General features: G+C 42.2%; 1 protein-coding gene across 1 annotated transcript in view; it reads left to right on the forward strand.

Moving 5' to 3' along the window:
- Nucleotides 1–16,729, forward strand: part of LOC126210193 (D-erythrulose reductase-like) — a 71,689-nt gene extending 54,960 nt beyond the window's left edge. Inside the window, exon 5 of the mRNA XM_049939370.1 lies at nt 16,526–16,729. Coding sequence (XP_049795327.1) covers nt 16,526–16,629 — 104 coding nt within the window. The 3' untranslated portion in view covers nt 16,630–16,729. The remainder of the gene's footprint in view (nt 1–16,525) is intronic.
- The last annotated feature ends 3,369 nt before the right edge of the window (nt 16,730–20,098 follow it).

Consider the following 20,098-nt stretch of genomic DNA (forward strand, 5'->3'; position numbering starts at 1 on the left):
CTTCAGTGATGAAATGGCAGACACATCTGCCTATTAGGCAGGAGACCCGGGTTCAAGTCCAGCTTCTATCATTATTGCTATATTTGTGTTACTTAAAAATCACAAGAAACATATATTGATAAAAATGTTTATATAATATATCTTATAGCGTTACATATTTTTTATGTCAGGCATTTAAAGATTCAGATGAATTAAATATTGCCTTGTGAATAATTACATATATATATATATATATATATATATATATATATAAGTACTTTTCTGAACAGATGGAAATATCTAAGAATTTCATAGATGTTTTTCTTTATAAAAGACCGGAAAATGGTTTCTTTTGTTCTCTATACTCAAATTAACGTTACTCTACTTGCAGATAACTGATGGACTTCCTTTGCAGTTTAACATCTTGAATCTACTTCTCTTCTCAGACACTACCGACCGATATCCAACTCTGTCTGACGAACTACCTTCTGGGGTACAGCCTCTGATGCACGCCCTGTTTTCTTCTTCGTTGCATATTCAGTATCTACACTTGAAGAAGGTCTTACTCTATTTCCTCCACTTACATTCCTGTTCATTTTGCACAGGGCATGAGCTATTTCATCTCTGAACTTTGAACTGGCCTCGCCTTGTTCATGGGTACACCAAAATAATCATAGTCCCTCCTCTGCAATAGCCATGCATTTACTATCATCATAGCAAGGATGAGAAGCCAATGGTAGTACTTCGTCGATCTGTATTCCGTATAATTCAATTATCCACTCTTCCCATTGACTCGCTGTAGAGAAATCTAATTGATAGATAGCAAATTCAAGCCTTACTTCGGCCTTCTTATCCAATCGTTTCACCTTACTTAGCGGTATCACTAGAGGGGTCATCCACTCAACAGTCGTCATTCTCTCCATCAATCTCATGAGCGACAACACTCCTCTTCTTTTCATAATATACTGCAGCATTCACAATATACAGGGTGGAGAAAAATTGTGGCACGAAATTTTAACCCTGGGTAGCTGATGAGAGCAGGAACCGAAATTACTGATGCTATGTAAGTCGACAACGCACAATTTTTAAACTACGGAAACTTGGCGTTACGCGCTACGCCGTTCGTCTGTTGACGGGCAGCGGTATGGTTGTCTGTTCAGACATACAAACGTCCCTCGCCCCATCACTGCCCGAACATGGTACACACACATGTCGAATAGCTCTTGCTGCTTATCTCCACCTCACGTCAGAGGCATTCACACGTAAGCTTCGTTTCGGAGCGCACACACGCCACCTGCGATTTAGTCATACCGTAAACATGGCGGCACGGTATTCGTTTGAAGAAAAACGAGATATGGTTTTTGTTTATGGACTAGCCGACGGTAATGCGCATTAAGTTCGACGGTTGTATGAGGAACAGTACCCATCAAGATGCCACCCACACCGGCAAACGTTTACAGCAAATTCACTGGCGACTTGACGAAACAGGCTCGTTAGCGGGGTATGATGGTGATGCTGTAAGACCTCGAACACGACAGGATGCTGCATTTGAAGAGACTGTTCTCGAGCGCTTCGAGGAAGCACCTGCGACAAGTACTCGAGCAGTTGGACATGACATGGGGGGGGGCCACATGTCGATTAGTCTGAGAGGTTTCGAGGGAGCCAGCATTCTTTTAGTTTCCAACCTGTCCAAAACGTAAATCCTGTCGTGGACTATGAACACATGCTAGGGTTTTGCCGGTCGTTTCTGACGACGTATTACACGAAGTCGCAACTTCCTAGCCATTGTGTTGTTTACTGACGACTGCACCTTCCATTGGGCTGGCCTTTACAGCACACGAAACGGTCATTACTGGGCAAGGGGATATCCTGACGTCACGCACGTCCACGGACATCGGGAGATTGTCGCTCGACATTTGGTCAAGCATTGCGGGAGACCATCTGATTGGGCCGGTCCGTCTACCTCCTCGACTTGCTGGGGCAAAGTACTTTCACTTTTTCTAAGAAACTCTACCCAGCCTGTTGCAAGATGTTCCCCTGGACATAAGGCTACGCATGTGGTTGCAGCGTGACGGGGCGCCTGCACTTAACAGTCGTGCTGTGCGTGGGTATTTAAATGTACTTTTCGACGGCCGGGCAATTGGCAGAGGTGTTCGTAGGACATGGCCCCCGCGACCATCAGACCTCACGCCACAGGATTTTTTCCTGTGGGGAATCTTCAAGGCTCTAGTTTACCCACCTGCATGCGAACCACCTAGAAACGAAGAGGAATTAACGGATAGTATTCAACGTGCTGCCAATCGCATCAGTGCAATGCCTGGGATCTTCGAAAGAGTTTGGCAAAACACCGTTCGACGTTATCGAGATTTTGTCGCGTCAGAGGGGCGCCAGTTCCATCAGCTTCTTTAAGTAAACAATGTCCTAGCTACAAAAAAAGGCTCTTTTCAGGGCTTACACAATTTGTAAAAGACTTTCTGCACGCGAACCAACAGCTGTTGGCTGGTTTGTTCCCGGTACGTCTCATGATGAAACTACAATGGATGTGTCGGGATACTGGCGGATTCGCCCCCGCGCCCCCCAGAATGGAACGCCGGCGCGCCGCCTTGGATACAGCGCGATCTGCGGCAGGCAAAGCTTTCGCGGTCATGCGTTGTCCAGAGCATCCGGCAACAGGGCAATCTCGGGGTTTCAGTAGTTTAAAAATTGTGTGTTGTCGACTTACACAACATTAGTAATTTCGGTTCTTACTGGTATCAGCTATCCAGCGTTAAACTTCCGTGACACAATTTGCTTGCAAATTCCTAAGTTGAAAAATTTGTAACGCTTCAAAAATGTGAAGACAAATTCAAGGAATAATGTCTACTACAATAATTTTTTGTCCAGGTACACTTCAAAGTTACCTCCATCGCGTAATATTTATTTAAAGTTTTTCAAGATCAGTAATAACAAATGTCAACAGCTGAAATACACGCGGCCACGCTAGACAGTTCTCCAACGATTCGACTGTTCAAATAGTTAAAGAAAATCTCGCAGTGCAGAACAACTTCCCAACTTTTAGTCTGAAACGTCACGAATCTGTTACGAACGGCGATAGTGAGAAAATGCCTCTCGCTATGCAGATACGCATTTTATTACAAGCGTTCGAGATTTGTTGAGCTCGTCCACAGAGGCCCAAATACTCACCTTTCTGTTTTTTTTTCTTTTTTTATGGAATTTCAGTCGATGTAAACCGACATAGTAATTAAACTCTTCAAGGCACCCTGTTGTCACTTTTAACTGTTAGTATCACTTTTCAAACTCTGTGATTGTAATTTGGTACTGAGAAACGTTACTGAACGGAATAATTTCATACCTTTGTACAGGATACAATTTAGAAGAAACTGTCAAACAATGTTGTCAGCAGTAGTCCTTGTATTGTACGATTTCAAGAACTAAGAACTAAGAGATAACCTCAAAAAGTAAGTTACACATTATCACGGCAGGCCAAGTAACTTATATTGAATTCTACACTGCACTTGAAACAGGTACACGACACTATTTGTCAACAGTCTCAAAGTCTCTCTACAGAAAGTTTAGAACGTTCTATCAATCGTTCAGTAAGTCCTCGATGATAGAAATCCGCTTCTTGATTGCTGGGATATGACTGGTCAAGTCGAAACTAGTTGCGGTGTATTAAGAACTTTTTAGGGTTTGGTGTGCTTATTTTACAAGAAAGAAGTTCCAACATACATAACGGATTTTTTTCGTTTTACTTCAATCAGCTTCCCGAATGGTCTGATGCTGCCCACCACTACTTCCTCTCCTGTGCCAAAGTCTTCATCTCAGAGCAGCCCGTGCATACTATGTCCTCAATTATTTGCTGGATCTATTCGAATCTCGGCTTTCCCTTACAGGTCTTACCCTCTACAGCTCGCTCCAGTACCGGAAAGTTACACCTGGCTTTCGTAATGCATGTCCCATCATCCTGTCCCTACTTCTAATCAGACTTCTAGTCTGGATGATTCTGCGGAGAACCTCCTCATTTCTCATTAGTCAACCCAACTTTCAGCACCCTTCGCTTTCCTTCTTCTCAGCTTCCCCGCCGGGCTACGACCCATTGTCTTACAATGCTGGTGCATCAGACGCAAATTCTCAGAACTTTCTTCATCAAACTGAACTCTGTCTTTTATACCAGTAGACCTATTTTGGTCAGAAATCTATGGCAGGCTGCCTTTTGTGTCCATCTTGCTTTCGAGGTAGTAGAATAAGTTCACTTCGTCTTCTCTGAAGACCGCTATATCGCTGCACTTTGATTGCTAATTCCATTTCTGCTTTTCCTAATCACTTCCGTCTTTCTTCGGTGTACTCTGAGTCCATCTAATGTGTTCACTAGACTGTTCCCGTAAGTCTTTCTCGCTTTCGCTTACATGATGACGCATCTGCACACGCAAGAGGGCTACAATTTGATTTCAATCAAAAGTTGGAATTAATCACTGGAAAGAAAATTGTTGAAATTAACTGGAGCAGACGGCCATTGTTGATGGTGGATGCATTTCCGTTGGTGGCCAAATTGGCTTATAGAAAAATGCTGTAAAATTTAGAGGATATTGCAGCTTATAAACCACCATCAATTTTGCGGGGCCGGTATCTGGTAATTACAGGCAAAATGGAATCGCAGCTTGGAAACTGTGGCCAGTTCATTGAAGGTTCCGCGTTTGCATTCAAGTTTGCAAAACGCTTCGTGATGATCGACAGTTAACCTCAGGGACGCTGTAGCGAGTTGCAAATCAATAAATGTCAAAATACTAATTGTATTTGAGCGTTGCGTCTCCACGCCACGATCCGTTAAGCTCCTATTGGTCGTCGACTGTAACAATGAAACATTTAATGCCTCTTGTATCTATTAGGAGAACTGTTAAAATGAAAACTCGAGAGACTTATTATTTAGCGTATGGCTAATACAGTCATATCATAAAATTAATCCCCAAGTAGTTCCGCATAGCTTATGGAGGATGTTGTTTCGAGTCCTCAACTTTTGAGCTAAGTTAAGAAGGCGTTGTTTGAAGCATAGTGTACGGTACAGGATGACACCAAGATATTTTGGGTTCCAATTACGACGAAGAATTCTGCCTCTGAAACTTACTTCCAGTTTTACGTTCGCCTACCGCTTATTTAGATGAAAGCAACACACTTCTGTTTTACTCATACTGGGCTGGAGTCTCCAGATTTTGAAGTTATTATCTAATGCAGACAGGTCATCGGGTAGAATCTCTTCTGTTGTCTTCATTTCCTGATGTCCTACGGCTAGAGCCAGGTCATCGGCATAGCAGTATTTTCTGGACGAAGTGTCAGGTAGATCAGATAGATGGTTGAACAGTAATGGTGACATAACTGATCCTTGAGGCAATCCGTTGCTCAGCTTCCTCTCCTTACTTATGTTGCTTCCAGTGATTACCTGGAACTTCCGATCGCTTAGCATACTGTTAATCAGTCGAGTCATTGTTCTGCAGGTATGATGCAGAGAAATTTGTAGATAAGGCCTTCCCTCCACACAGTGTCGAAGGCGGCGGTTAGATCAACAAACGCCACAGATGTTTTCTGCTTCATTTGGTATCCTGACTCTATGAAGGATGTGAGAGACAATACTTGGTCGCAGCAGCTACGTCCTGGTCTGAAGCCTGCCTGATCAACTGGAACGTTCTCTAGGATAGCACTACTTATTCTGCAATATACCAGCCTTTCAAAAAGCGTGTAGCAGCAACTAAGTAGGGCAGTGGGGCGATAGCTTTCTATCATGTTGCTGGGTTTTCCAGGTTTCAGAACAGATTTTATCTTCGCCTTTTTAAACTCCAACGGAAGCTGACCAGTAGCAGGATGTAGGTGAAGAATTCTTCCAGCCATTTCTTAGCTTTTCCTTCCATATGGATCAGGAATTCTGGATGGATCACGTCGAATCCAGGCGCCAAGAGGTTTGAGGTCCTTCACTCCAGAGTTAATGGGGGGATGGGTATACTCAGATGAGGGAGATGCCATCTTTTTCAGGTCACGAAGCTGTCGTCTCATATGTCTTGTATGTTTCTTGTCAGGAGGCACTCTTGAGGTAGTAATGATGTGGGAAGCAATTTGGTATGGTGTTACTTCGGAATTTTTTCTGCATGCTGGTGCACTTCCTCCCAGTTTTCTCAGAAGACTCCATGCTTTCCTGCTCGAGTGGGTAAAGTCCATATTTTCGACTGTTTCTAGTCATTTCTGCCTCCGAGACATGTCCAAGCTGGACATGAGGTTCGTAGCTGTCTCTGGGTCACCACTTTGCTGGAAGTGTTGGTACAGTGTTTCACTATCATCATTCCATCCTGGAACATATTCTTTCCGGTATCCTCTTGGCATACACTTTTTAGCTGTTACTGCACCAATGAAGATTTGATAGTTCTTATGTGATGGAGGTATCCAGCGAATGGCTTGTCCAGTTCCGTTGAAAACTTCGTCCAGTCAGCTTTCTGGAAATTCCATCGAGCATGCGGGGTTGATCGTATGACACGAACCGTGCAACCAGTTTGTATTATTACAGGTCTGTGTTGGCTGTGAGGAAAGGCATCTCTCACTTTCCTTACAAACCACCCAAAACAACATGGCCAGATTTTGTCCTACACACAGCAGAACATCCTGCAATTTACGCACGAGACTTCAGTAGTCACCACGAACTTTGGAAGTACTCTCAAAATGATGAAAATGGGAGCATGCGTGCAGAATGGATTGAAGAGAATAATCTTTATCTAGTGTTTCATGCCAAAGATCAAGGCACTTTCAGGTCAGCTGCTTGGGACAAGGATTCAAATCCTGACTTATGCTTTGAAACTTAATTAAATTACATTAATTTAATTACAAATGGTTCTAAAGGTACGCTTACATCAGATCTGTATACTGAAAAGAAAGGTTAGTTACTGGTACGCACGAAACGCAGCTATAGTGCGTCCTATCACTAGAAAGGCTAAAAGACAAGAGCGAGAGATCGGAGCAGGAACGCTCTCCACTTACTTTCTAAAACAAAGAAACGTATTATAATCGATCGCAATCAGCCACAGGCTGACTGCGGCTATATATTTTAAATGTTATTTATGAAATTATTACATTTCACAAAATTAATGTACATAAGTTACTTAGGTGCGAAGTTATATACAGTAAAACAACAGACTAGTGCGCATTTCTGTACTTTCCGTCACTACTTTTACACAAATTACGTGTGTCTGTCCATATAATGCTTCAGTTAGTAATGTCATCAACGAATCTTACCTGATATTTAATCTCACTCCTGAACCAATCCTTTATTCCCATCAATGTTTCTTCGTTGTACATATAGAACAGTAGGAGAGCAATGGTGCATCACCGACTTACAACCTTTTAAATCCGAGCAGCAAGTTCTTGGCCATCCATTCTTATTGTTCTTATACATATTGTATCAGCTGTATTAGGTATCGAAGCAGTGCACAGTAGTGACTTACGAAAAATTGTACTGCCCCACGACTGGCTCCCGGATTTCCCGCTTATTGCGAGCGTTCGCCAGGACCACTTCGGCTATCTGTGCACGCTCACTGGAACGATCTGACCCTCTGTATGTCACGTGTTACATGCTTAAGGGGACATTGTACATGAAATTCGTTGAAATTTGACTTTTCTGTTTTCTAATTCATAATGTACGTTGAACATTTTGGTATGTAATACATTAAAATCAGACAATTGTGAGACCTTCAAATAATATTTTGAACGTTGACGTGTGACTCTCAAATTTCGCTGCTACGCATATACTGCCACAGTTGAGCAGTCATATCTTGGGAACTACGCAGTCTAGAAGGCTGTGAATTACTTTGTTTCGAGCCTACTGCTACTTCTCAGAAGTTGGCATTACGAATAAACAAATCAGTCCTCTGTTTCTGATACTAGTTTTCGTTGAAAGTAGTGTGATTATCGGCTATTTCTGTAGTAAGCTAACTTCTGTTGTTTTTTATGTAAATAAAATGACCCGTTTTCTAAAAAAGTACTGATGGTAGAGACATGAAATTTTCACAGCATGCCAAGTGTGACATTCAACACATATGGAACTAAAAAGTAAGTCACTACTGTGCACTGCTTCGATACCTAATAGAGCTGATACAATACGTATAAGAACAATAAGAATGGATGGCCAAGAACTTACTGCTCGGATTTAAAAGGCTGTAAGTCGGTGATAATTCTAGTTCAGTGTATCTAGAAAGGTGCATTGAATAATTATGGAAAATCGTAAGTTGCTGTTTTAATGAGTTTCCAAGATAATGGGTCACAAAATTCGATAATTTAACATTGGGGGCATAGGACATACAATGTCCCCTTAAGCCAATGTCCACTATATTCCTCACGTAATGCTCAACAACATTATTAATTGGATTCCCACTTCAAGGGCAGCTAGATTAGTAGAAATCCAGACTAATGTTGTTACCGTACACCTCTGGTTCGTCAACAAGATGTGTGTTTTCAGACATGCAAGTAAGTTTTAAAGACTGGCTTGCATCTTGCCTTCAGTTGCCAGAATTTTGTTTTGCGGTTGCAGTCTCGGCATTAAGCCATTTTGAAGCATCGACAATACGTAATACAACGTAATGAGAACAATTTACAGTGGGATTAACAGTAGGTACAACCAATCGTGTAGTTTTTCGACATTCATATAACGAAATTACAAGATTTTGACATATAAGGAGAGATAACAACGTAATATGTACAACTGCACATTAAAGAAACTATAGTCATAACACCAACACCCTTGAGCAATCTGTAAAGGTACTACACATGGTAGAGAAAGGCAGATTAATGGACGCTCTAGAAGAAATTGGAATTTATAGGGCCTTCAAAGAACAACCTCAATATGTACTGAGTGGACAAGCATACCTCAGAAATAAAAATTGCTTCAACTATTTTAGACATTTACTCTAATCTATTGTAAGTGCACACTTGTACTTCTGTAATATATACAATCCACTCAGAATCGCAGCAAATAAAATGGACTATGGACTAATATCGCTGACTAGTTGTCCACTGATGTGCAGTTGTACATATTACGTTCTTATCTCTGCCTATATTTTAAAATCTTGTCAGTTCGCTATATCAATCTCGAAAAATTACAAAACTGGTTGTACCTACTGTTCATCCCACTGTAAATTGCTCTCATTACGTTGTATTATTTTTGCAGATGCTTGAAAATGGCTTAATGCCGAAACAGCAATCGCGAAATAAAGTTCTAACAGCTAAGAGCAAGATGAAATCTTTCAAAAATTTTATAAAAGCTGTGGACCCATTCTACAACAAAATAATGCAAGCAAGTATTACAATCCTAGACGAGCACACGACGATAACAATGGTCTCGAATGCCCGTAGCCTCATTCTTCCTGGCGCGTGAATGCAATTAATAATGTTGGCGAGCATTAGGTCATAAATTTAGTGGACTGCGGCATAGAGATGTAGACATATGACTTATGGTAGTTTGGACCGATCATGGGAGTGTGTAGGGACAGCCGAAACGGTTTAGACGACCATTCGCGATAAGGAGGAGATTCGAGTTGGAGTCCCTGTCGGCCACAAATTTTCATATGTTACTAATAGAGAGTACATGAATACGTAACACAGTAGATGTCAAAGAATATGCAGTCAGCGAATAAATTTCGAACTATTTCGTGCAGCTGTGGATCGTCTTTACTTACACCTGTTTAGAGCGTCTATCATCGACTTACACTGTCGAACGACTTTTCCATGTCGACAGACCCTTTGTAGGTGTCTTGACTTTCTTCATTCTTGCTTTCATTATCAAGCGCAACATCAGAACTGCTTCTTTGCTGCCTTTGTTGTTGTTGTTGTTGTGGTCTTCAGCCCAGAGACTGGTTTGGTGCAGCTCTCCATGCTACTCTATCCTGTGCAAGCTTCTTCATCTCCCAGTACCTACTGCAACCTACATCCTTCTGAATCTGCTTACTGTAGTCGTCTCTTGGTCGCCTCTACGATTTTTCCCCCACGTTTCACTCCAGTACGAAATTGGTGATCTCATGACGTATCAGAATGAATCGTAATAACGATACCTTCTTCTAGTCAGGTTTTGCCACAAACTTCCTTTCTCCCCAGTACCTCCTCCTTAGCTACGTGATCTACCTACATAATCTTGATCATTCTTCTGCAGCACCGCATTTCAAGAGCTTCTATTCCCTTTTTGTCTACAGTGTTTATCATACATGTTTCACTTCCATACAAATACATTCAGAAAAGTCTTCTTGACATTTAAATCTATACTCGATGCTAACAAAATTCTCTTCTTAAGAAACGCTTTTCTTGCCAGCCAGTATACATTTTACGTCCTCCAGCCATCATCAGTTATTTTGCTCCACAAATATCAAAACTCATTTACTACTTTGAGTGTCTCATTTCCTAATTTAATTCCCTCGGCATCATCCGGTATAATTCAGCTACATTCCAATATCCTCGTTTTGCTATTGTTGATGTTCATCTTGTAGCCTCCTTTCAAGACACTGTCCATCTTTTCAACTGCTCTTCCAAATCCTTTGCCGTCTCTGACAAAACTACAGTGTCATCGACAAACCTCAAGGTTTTTATTTATTCTCGATGGATTTTAATTCCTACCCCAAATTTTTCTTTTGTTTCCTTTACTGCTTGCTCAATATACACATTGAATAACACTGGGGAGAGGCTACGATCCTGTCTCACTCCCTTCTCAACTACTGCTTCACTTTCGTGCCCCTGCCGTCTGGTTTATGTATAAATTGTTAATAACCTTTCGCTCCCTGTATTTTACCCATGCAACCTTCTAATGACCCTCACTTGGCCACTTGAAAAGTTATAAATTATTCCTGATAAGAGCAAAAAGAAGTGAAACGTGGACGATAAATACTTTAGACAAGAAGAGAATAGAAGCTTTCGAAATGTGGTGCTACAGAAGAATGCTGAAGATTAGATAGGTAGATTACATAACTTATGAGGAGGTATTGAATAGAATTGGGGAGAAGAGAAATTTGTGGCACAGCGTGACTAGAAGAAGGGATAAGTTGGTAGGGCATATTCTGAGGCATCAAGGGATCACCAATTTAGTATTGGAGGGCAGCGTGGAGGGTAAAAATCGTAGAGGGAGACCAAGAGATGAATACACTAAACAGATTCAGAAGGATGTAGGCTGCAGTAGGTACTGGGAAATGAAGAAGCTTGCACGGGTTAGAGTAGCATGGAGAGCTGCATCAAACCAGTCTCTGGACTGAAGACCACAACAACAAGAGCAAAAAGAACAGAGAGGCAGCCTCGAAACTTCCCGCTGCAAAATTAATTGTAACTACTGTTCCCCATTTTTTCCACGTCCTCCTTCCTTCCTAGTATTAAATGATTTAAATAAATATTGCCTTTGGTGTTAGTTTTGAATGTGAATATTGAAACTGACCTTTTCATCAAAAATAGAATATTTAGTGCTGCGGGGATCTTAATTACTGACTTCTTGGGTGAAAAAGAGTAAATTATTAATTTTTCAGTAATGCGTGGCGTCTCTGGAGTGCAACCAAGGCACCCAAGGATAAAGTTCTTCTTAGCAGCCAGCGTGAGAAACAGCTTTTCAAGATCTGCGTCGTAATGTAGCTCTGAATGATTCTTGACGCTGTTATTGAAGAGCAAGTCAGACGGATACGATTCTGAACGGCTACGATAGTCTGTGTCGGTAGGGAAAACTCCACAAGTTTTCGCTTTTCACAAAAGAGAATCTGTTCACTCCAAAAGACCGTGTTATTAAACAGGGATCGCACAGTACTAACTAGCGTTCAGAATTCGAAGTCTTCTGCTTGCTTGCACTTTGTATCCCAATTACTAGAACAGGAAAGATGAGCATAATATTCACTTCAGAAAATAGAAAAATTTTACCTTTTAGGATAACAATTATTATTTCATAAAAACGTTCTTTTTAGTGCTCAACTATTACAGTATATATTCAGCTTCTTATATACTTCCTTCCGTAGTCCAGTCTACTATCAGAAAAAAAATCATTAGTAAAGTCACGGAATACATATGTGTGTTAAAAATCACGGAACGCTAACAAGCCAACGATGTTATTTACGATGCTGCGCTCTCGCAGTCAAAAGCGGTAATTCACGTTATGAAGTGATAGTATAACGTTTGCCAATTGGCAGATGCTACTCCAGTCAGTTCTGTAGAAAACAATTTTACCAGTCTATAATTTGTCTAAGCGAAGGCTTGCCTCTTCTCAACCCCCCCCCCCCCCATGAGAAGCCGTAGGTCGATACCCCCTCGCGCGCTCCCACTGCTCTCCGAAAACCAAAGTGATCCTCACCCAGGTCGGCTTCCACCAGCCCCTCCATTAAATGATTCGTGTTAGTATTTTGCAGCCGTGATTAATTACACTGATAGTTCGGTAATCTTTACACCTGTCAACACATGCTTCCTTCGGAATTGGAGTTAATACATTCCTCTGACTCTTCCATCTTAATCACCAAATGGAAGAGCTTTGCCATGGTTGGCTCTCCCAAGGCGATCAGTAGTACAAACGAAATGTTTTAGTGTTTTATCTCCAACACGTCTTCATCTACGACCACTTCCATTTCACTAATATTGCCCTCAAGTACATCGCCCTTGTATAGACCCTCTATATAGTCCTTCCATCTTTCTGCTTTGCCTGTTTTATCAGGGGGCTGCCGTTCCATCTGAGCTCTTGACACTCATAGACCTGGTTCTCTTTTATCCACAGGTCTTTTTAATTTTTCCGTCGGTGGCATCTATCTTTCCCCTCATGATATATGCTTCTGCATCCTTACATTTGTCCTCTCGTCATTCCTGCTTAGCCATTTTGCACTTTCTATCAATCTCGTTTCTGAGATGTTTGTATTCCTTTTTGCCTGCTTCGTGAATTGCATTTTTTATATTTCCCCTCTCATCGATTAAATTCAGTGTCTCTTGTCTTACCTAAGGAATTCTACTAGCACTCGTTCTTTACCTACTTGATCCTCTGCTGCCTTCACTATTTCATCTCTCAGACTTACCCATTATTCTTCTAATGTATTTCTTTCCCCTGTTCTTGTCAATTGTTCTCTAATACTCCCTCTGAAACTCTCTACAACTTCTGGTTCTTTCAGCTTCTCCAGATCCCATCTCCCTAAATTCGCACCTTTTTGCAGCTTCTTCAGTTTTAACCTGTAGTTCATAACTAGTAAATTCTGGTCAGAGTACAAATCAGCCTCTGGAAATGTCTTAGAATTTGAAATATAGTTCCGAAATCTCTGCTTTACTATCTTATAATTAGTCTGAAAACGTCTGGTGTCTCCAGGTCTCTTCCACGTATACAACCTTCTTTCATGATTCTTGAACCAAGTGTTAGCTATGATTACATTACGCCGTGTGTAAAATTCTACCAGGCGGCCTCCTCTTTCATTCCTTTCCTCCAGTCCATATTCACCTGTAATTTTTCCTTCTCTTTCTTTGCCGGTCTGGGCGGACGAGCGGTTCTAGGCGCTACAGTGTGGGACCTGCGGTCGCAGGTTCGATTCCTGCCTCGGGCATGGATGTTTGTGATGCCCTTAGGTTTGTTAGGTTTAAGTAGTTCCAAGTTCTAGGGAATTGATGACCTTAGAAGTTAAGTGCTCAGAGCTATTTGAACCATTTTTCTCTTTCTTTTCCTACAATCGAATTCGAGTCACCCATGGCTATTAAATTTTCGTTTCTTTTAACTATCTGAATAAATTATTTTTATCTCATCATACATTTCTTCACTCTCTTCTACATCTGCTGAGCTAGTTGGCATATAATCTTGTACTACTGTACTGGGTGTGGGCTTCGTGTCTGTCTTGGCTAGAATAATGCGTTCACTATGCTGTTTGTAGTAGCTTACCCACGTTCCTATTTTTTATTCATTATTAAACCTACTCCTGCATTACCCCTATGTGATGTTGTTTTTATAACCCCTTAATTACCTGACCAGAAGTCCTGTTCCTCCTGCCACAGACTTCACTAGCTCCCACGATATCTAACTTTAGCCTATTCATTTCAGTTTTTAAATTTTCTAACATACCAGCACGATTAAGGGATCTGACATTCCACACTCCAATTCATATAACGCCAGTTTCATTTCTTCTGATAACGATGTCTTCCTGAGTAGTCCTCACCCAGAGATCCGAATGGGGAACTATTTTACCTCCGGAGTATTTTACCCAAGAGGATGCCATCATCATTTAACCATACAGGAGAGCTGCATGACCTCGGGAAATGTTACGGCTGTAGTTTACTCTTGCTTTCAGCTATTCGCAGTGCCAGCACAGCAAGGCCATTTTCGTTGATGTTACAAGGTGTTACTGTGGTGTCACCGCAAGGCACCACACTTGCTAAGTTGTAGCCTCCAAATCGGCCGCGTTCCGTCAGTACACATGACCCGCGAGTCGCCACTGTCGACGCTAGCAGACCGAGCGCCGCCACTCGGCTGGTCTTACGAGACAAGCCGACGCACTGGCCAGTTCTACAGCCGACTTTAATAGCAATAGTTCACTTGTCATGGCTTCAGAGATCTCATTTGCAGAGACGCTAGTTAGCATAGCCTTCAGCTGAGTCAGAAGCTACGACCGAGCCAGGCGCCACATACAGTTTATGCATTAGTTGATTTATATGTGTGTGAAGCAATCAGAATTGTAAAGACGTATTCGCAGTTCAGTCTATAACTGCACTTGTAAATTATTGTACAAAGTCCAGATCGGCGTTCACCGCTCACACTGAATTAAAGCTAAGAATTTAATGGTATTCCTGTCTACTAATTTCTAATCACCTATGATGTTCCAGATACATCCCGTTGTGAGTGTGTGGGTCTATTCTGTCACTCTGCGGAACGGATTAATCTGAGATGTACCCTTTACCCTGTGGCTCCTGCAAAATGCAATTTCTACCCCCCACACTACTACAGAAGTCAGACAGACGCTCCTAACGTTCTAAAGAGAAAAGCCTGAAAAACTTCCAGCAATAAATATCTTCTGGAGTCGTCCACTGTCAGGAAATGACACAAAATTTCTTACGTAACTAGTGGGATACTTGGGTACTGGAGTAGTGCTAGTTAGTGTAAGAAAAACATGAAACTAACGAACATTATTATTTATTTTTGCTAAAATTCTGAGAAATCACAATGGCACCTTCAGTTATGAACTGAACAAGTTATTTCCAGGTTCTTTTCGGAATGTGAAGTTACCTCTCAAGGACAGGATTCGCTAACGAAATTTCTATACAAAGTTTAAGATTGTTATTTACTTCGCAGAATGGCTGAGAGCCGCACCTACTCAACGTGAATAATTATCCATTAGAATGTTGCTAGGTACGCTCGAGGCTGTCGCGTGTGAAATGCAGTGAAGTGTACTGTTGTGGAGGAAATATGGGGCTCGCAAGAGCTGTAGCGCACAAAACCGTAAGCTGCGATGACGGCTGTCTGCGCCGCTCGCTGCTGACAATTAAGATAACTCTCATTCTATCTGCATTGACCCTAGCCAATCAAACTCACCCTACGCTTTGATGAAGACAAAGACTCCTATTTGCACGTAGTCTACTGGCGTGGTACACCGGTCAGATAACCAGTCCACCGTGATGCCACTCAAAAATTTGCTTGCAGGCGTTTAACTATAACTCTGTCCATTCACACTGCACAATACGTGTGGTGGCCAACACAGTGAACAACGCTTAATTGCAAGGAGTCAATATAGAGTCGCACTTCGATTCGCTCTCGACAGAGGTGCTCTCCCAGTGAAGTACTGAGGAGAGACATGTTCCTCACTCTTTGAGTACACGTACGAGCGCGCATGCTCTCGTTACGTGTTCTCGCTCCAAGAGGGACAATGGAACGGCTCCTCTCCACGCCAGACGTGAAGGGGTATATCTTTTGTTCTCTTCCATTTCTCCTTCAGCTCAGAGCGTCATAAATATCGTCTGCCAATCAGCATTGCTCTTCTAAAATGGGATAATGGCGTTTCGTTTAAGGCGACCAACCGGAAATCTGTAGCATCGGCGTTTGGCATTTGCTGTCTCCCTTTGAAAACCTCTGAAACTGTGTGGTCTGTTTGTAAAGAATGCGTAGGCTGGGCGCTCCCACACAATGTAGTGGAATTTGCTTTTAAGCCGAACACGGGGTCGTTCTTCCTTTCACTCAGGCAAACTCTCTCCGCTCCACGGGCGGTCACCTCGGCGTTTGGCGTTGACTCGTCCTCTGAAGGGACCGGCCTCCCGTTGTGCGGTTTGCGTCTTCTGAACTAAAAGCCCCTGTGATTGTCGTGTCTTGAATGTGTGTGTGTACGCCAGCTTCGAGTATTTCAATCTCGGAGCGCATTTGCGATTTATTAGTTATTTGCGTATCGTTTACATGAATTCATACAACACTGACTTATCGAGTTTGAGTGCCTTTACCTTTCCTAAAGCCAAACCCATGAGCTAACAGATAGTCAGTTGGGTAACGGTGTGTAAGAAGCTATTGATGTATGGGGAGGAAATCTAGACCGGTAGATTATGGTGTGGTGCGGTGTTGCAGAGACCACGGACGTGGCGAACGCGGTGCTGTTCCTGCTGAGCGACAAGGCGGCCATGATCAACGGCGTCTCTCTGCCGGTCGACGGCGGCTTCACCGCCACCTGAGGCTCCGCCCCACACCAGCCAGCGGCCAGGAGTCACTCGTCTCTCCTGTCCTGTCTCTCACGTCTGTAACGTGACGCAAATAAATGGTGCTGCGTGCAAATTTTGGTGTCTGAAGTCAAGAGAATCCTTTCATCCCGTGACTGAGGCTGTGGTCGTCTTTTCCAGTGCAATCTGAGCTGCAAAAAACGCGGCCGTAATTTCAGCAAGTGTCCCAGTCACAAAGAGCAGGAAAAATTGGAAGGCGTTGGCAGTGAGACAGCCAGACACACGCATCGGAAAAGCAATATTTTTCTTTTTTCCTTATGTATAGCAGCCAGTCTTTGATACATGAAATGCTACCAATTAAACTACATATACTATACCACATGGCAGTCATAAGAGTCGAGGGACATGAAAGGGAAGCAGTGGTTGGGAAGGGAGTGAGACAGGGTTGTAGCCTCTCCCCGATCTTATTCAATCTGTATATTGAGCAAGCAGTGAAGGAAACAAAAGAAAAATTCGGAGTAGGTATTAAAATCCATGAAGAAAAAATAAAAACTTTGAGGTTCGCCGATGACATTGTAATTCTGTCAGAGACAGGAAAGGACCTGGAAGAGCAGTTGAACGGAATGGACAGTGTCTTGAAAGGAGGGTATAGGATGAACATCAACAAAAGCAAGACGAGGATAATGGAATGTAGTCGAATTAAGTCGGGTGATGTTGAGGGAATTAGATTAGGAAATGAGACACTTAAAGTAGTAAAGGAGTTTTGCTATTTGGGGAGCAAAATAACTGATGATGGTCGAAGTAGAGAGGATATAAAATGTAGACTGGCAATGGCAAGGAAAGCGTTTCTGAAGAAGAGAAATTTGTTAACATCGAGTATAGATTTAAGTGTCAGCCATGTAAGTGTAGCCATGTATGGAAGTGAAACGTGGACGATAAATAGTTTGGACAAGAAGAGAATAGAAGCTTTCTGCTGCAGAAGAATGCTGAAGATTAGATGGGTAGATCACATAACTAATGAGGAGGTATTGAATAGAATTGGGGAGAAGAGGAGTTTGTGGCACAACTTGACAAGAAGAAGGGACCGGTTGGTAGGACATGTTCTGAGGCATCACCAATTTAGCATTGGAGGACAGTGTGGAGGGGAGACCAAGAGATGAACACACTAAGCAGAGTCAGAAGTATGTAGGTTGCAGTAGGTTCTGGGAGACAAAGGAGCTTGCACAGGCGAGAGTAGCATGGAGAGCTGCATCAAACCAGTCTGAGGACTGAAGACCACAACAACAAGAACCATCATAAAGTCACATACACCCACGAATCACGTAGAACACCGATATGTGTTGTATAGAGTAATTGAAGACCTAACTTTTAAACATGCTAAGGACCAAGATTAATTTCTTAAGGTATAACAAAAACGCAATATTGTCTGATACGCAACATTAGCATCCACGTTTTTATACAATTAAACATTTATTATCAGCCTGAAATATCAACTATGCTGCAAGGCGAGAGAAAATTGCATTACACTGTGTAGAAAAAGAAAATTAAAAACCTGAGAGCACAAGGTGTCTTGAACATTGCCCTATTCAGACTAAATGAGCAAAGTCCAATAGAGATATCATACAGTAATAGTTGACAAAACATTAGTGCAGGTTGATTCTTAAAAAGAAGAAGACAACAACCAGCCACTATTAATAATGCTATTTATTTATGTTAATAGAGCAGTAACTGGTTTCGAACTGACAAGTTCATCATCAGACGGCTGTTCGCAAGATTGATAAGATGCACTTTACATAATCGTCAGTTTTAGATTTTTATTCTCCCACTGCAGCGAAATATTCTTGACGTGTTGGTGCCATAGAAAATTCCGCGAAATTTTGTTGCGAAGTTGTAGGATTGTATTTCTGAAACATTGCAAAGTATGTGCAGCACTTATATGATTTGCATATCTCCATATTGTGCAAAGCACGACACACACACACACACACACACACACACACACACACACACACACACACACACACAAACACACCAAAAATTGAAACTTCCTGGCAGATTAAAACTGTGTGCCCGACCGAGACTCGAACTCGGGACCTTTGCCTTTCGCGGGCAAGTGCTCTACCATCTGAGCTACCGAAGCACGACTCACGCCCGGTACTCACAGCTTTACTTCTGCCAGTACCTCGTCTCCTACCTTCCAAACTTTACAGAAGCTCTCCTGCGAACCTAGTTCTGCAAGGTTCGCAGGAGAGCTTCTGTAAAGTTTGGAAGGTAGGAGACGAGGTACTGGCAGAAGTAAAGCTGTGAGTACCGGGCGTGAGTCGTGCTTCGGTAGCTCAGATGGTAGAGCACTTGCCCGCGAAAGGCAAAGGTCCCGAGTTCGAGTCTCGGTCGGGCACACAGTTTTAATCTGCCAGGAAGTTTCATATCAGCGCACACTCCGCTGCAGAGTGAAAATCTCATTCTGGAAACATCCCCCAGGCTGTGGCTAAGCCATGTCTCCGCAATATCCTTTCTTTCAGGAGTGCTAGTTCTGCAGGTTCGCAGGAGAGCTTCTGTAAAGTTTGGAAGGTAGGAGACGAGGTACTGGCAGAAGTAAAGCTGTGAGTACCGGGCGTGAGTCGTGCTTCGGTAGCTCAGATGGTAGAGCACTTGCCCGCGAAAGGCAAAGGTCCCGAGTTCGAGTCTCGGTCGGGCACACAGTTTTAATCTGCCAGGAAGTTTCATATCAGCGCACACTCCGCTGCAGAGTGAAAATCTCATTCTGGAAACACCAAAAATTATTTGCCACGTGTGAAGTTGACACAAAGATGCGGCAAATAGATGCGGCAAATACTTTTCGGTGTGTTTGTGTGTGTCTGTGTGGTGCTTTGCACAATATCGTGATATTCAAATCATATAAGTGCTCCATATACTTTGCAATATCTCAAAAATACAATCCTTTAACTTTGCAGCAAAATTTCGCGGAATTTTCGATGGCGCAAACACACCAAGAATATTTCGCTACAGTGGGAGAATAAAAATCGAAAACTGACGATTACGTAAAGTGCATCTTGTGAATCTTGCGAACAGCAGTCTGATTATAAAATAAGTAAATAAATAAAATAAAATAAAATATTAATTATTAAATATGTATTATAGTGATTGGTTGTAATTAATATTTGCTTATCTGGAACGTGGACGTTTAATTATTTGGTATCAGACGCTTGACAATGGCTTTTTCGTAAGTGCAATGTTATTCGTAGTTGACCGTGAAATAAGACTCAAATAATCGGACTTCGTATTTAAATCATTTCCAAAGACTGCTGCGGTAGGTGCGGACTCAAAATCTAAATCTCAATATTAGAATAATTTGCCAGCCATGTCAATACGTCGTACAGAGGTGACTGTCTACTAAACATAAAAACGTTTACACAGTTAGTTAAGTCAGATATATTCAACGAATAAACCTACAGTTAAATAATTCAACTTACTTTCATAAATA

This window comes from Schistocerca nitens, chromosome 10, assembly GCF_023898315.1.
Source record: "Schistocerca nitens isolate TAMUIC-IGC-003100 chromosome 10, iqSchNite1.1, whole genome shotgun sequence".
NCBI lineage: Eukaryota > Metazoa > Arthropoda > Insecta > Orthoptera > Acrididae > Schistocerca > Schistocerca nitens.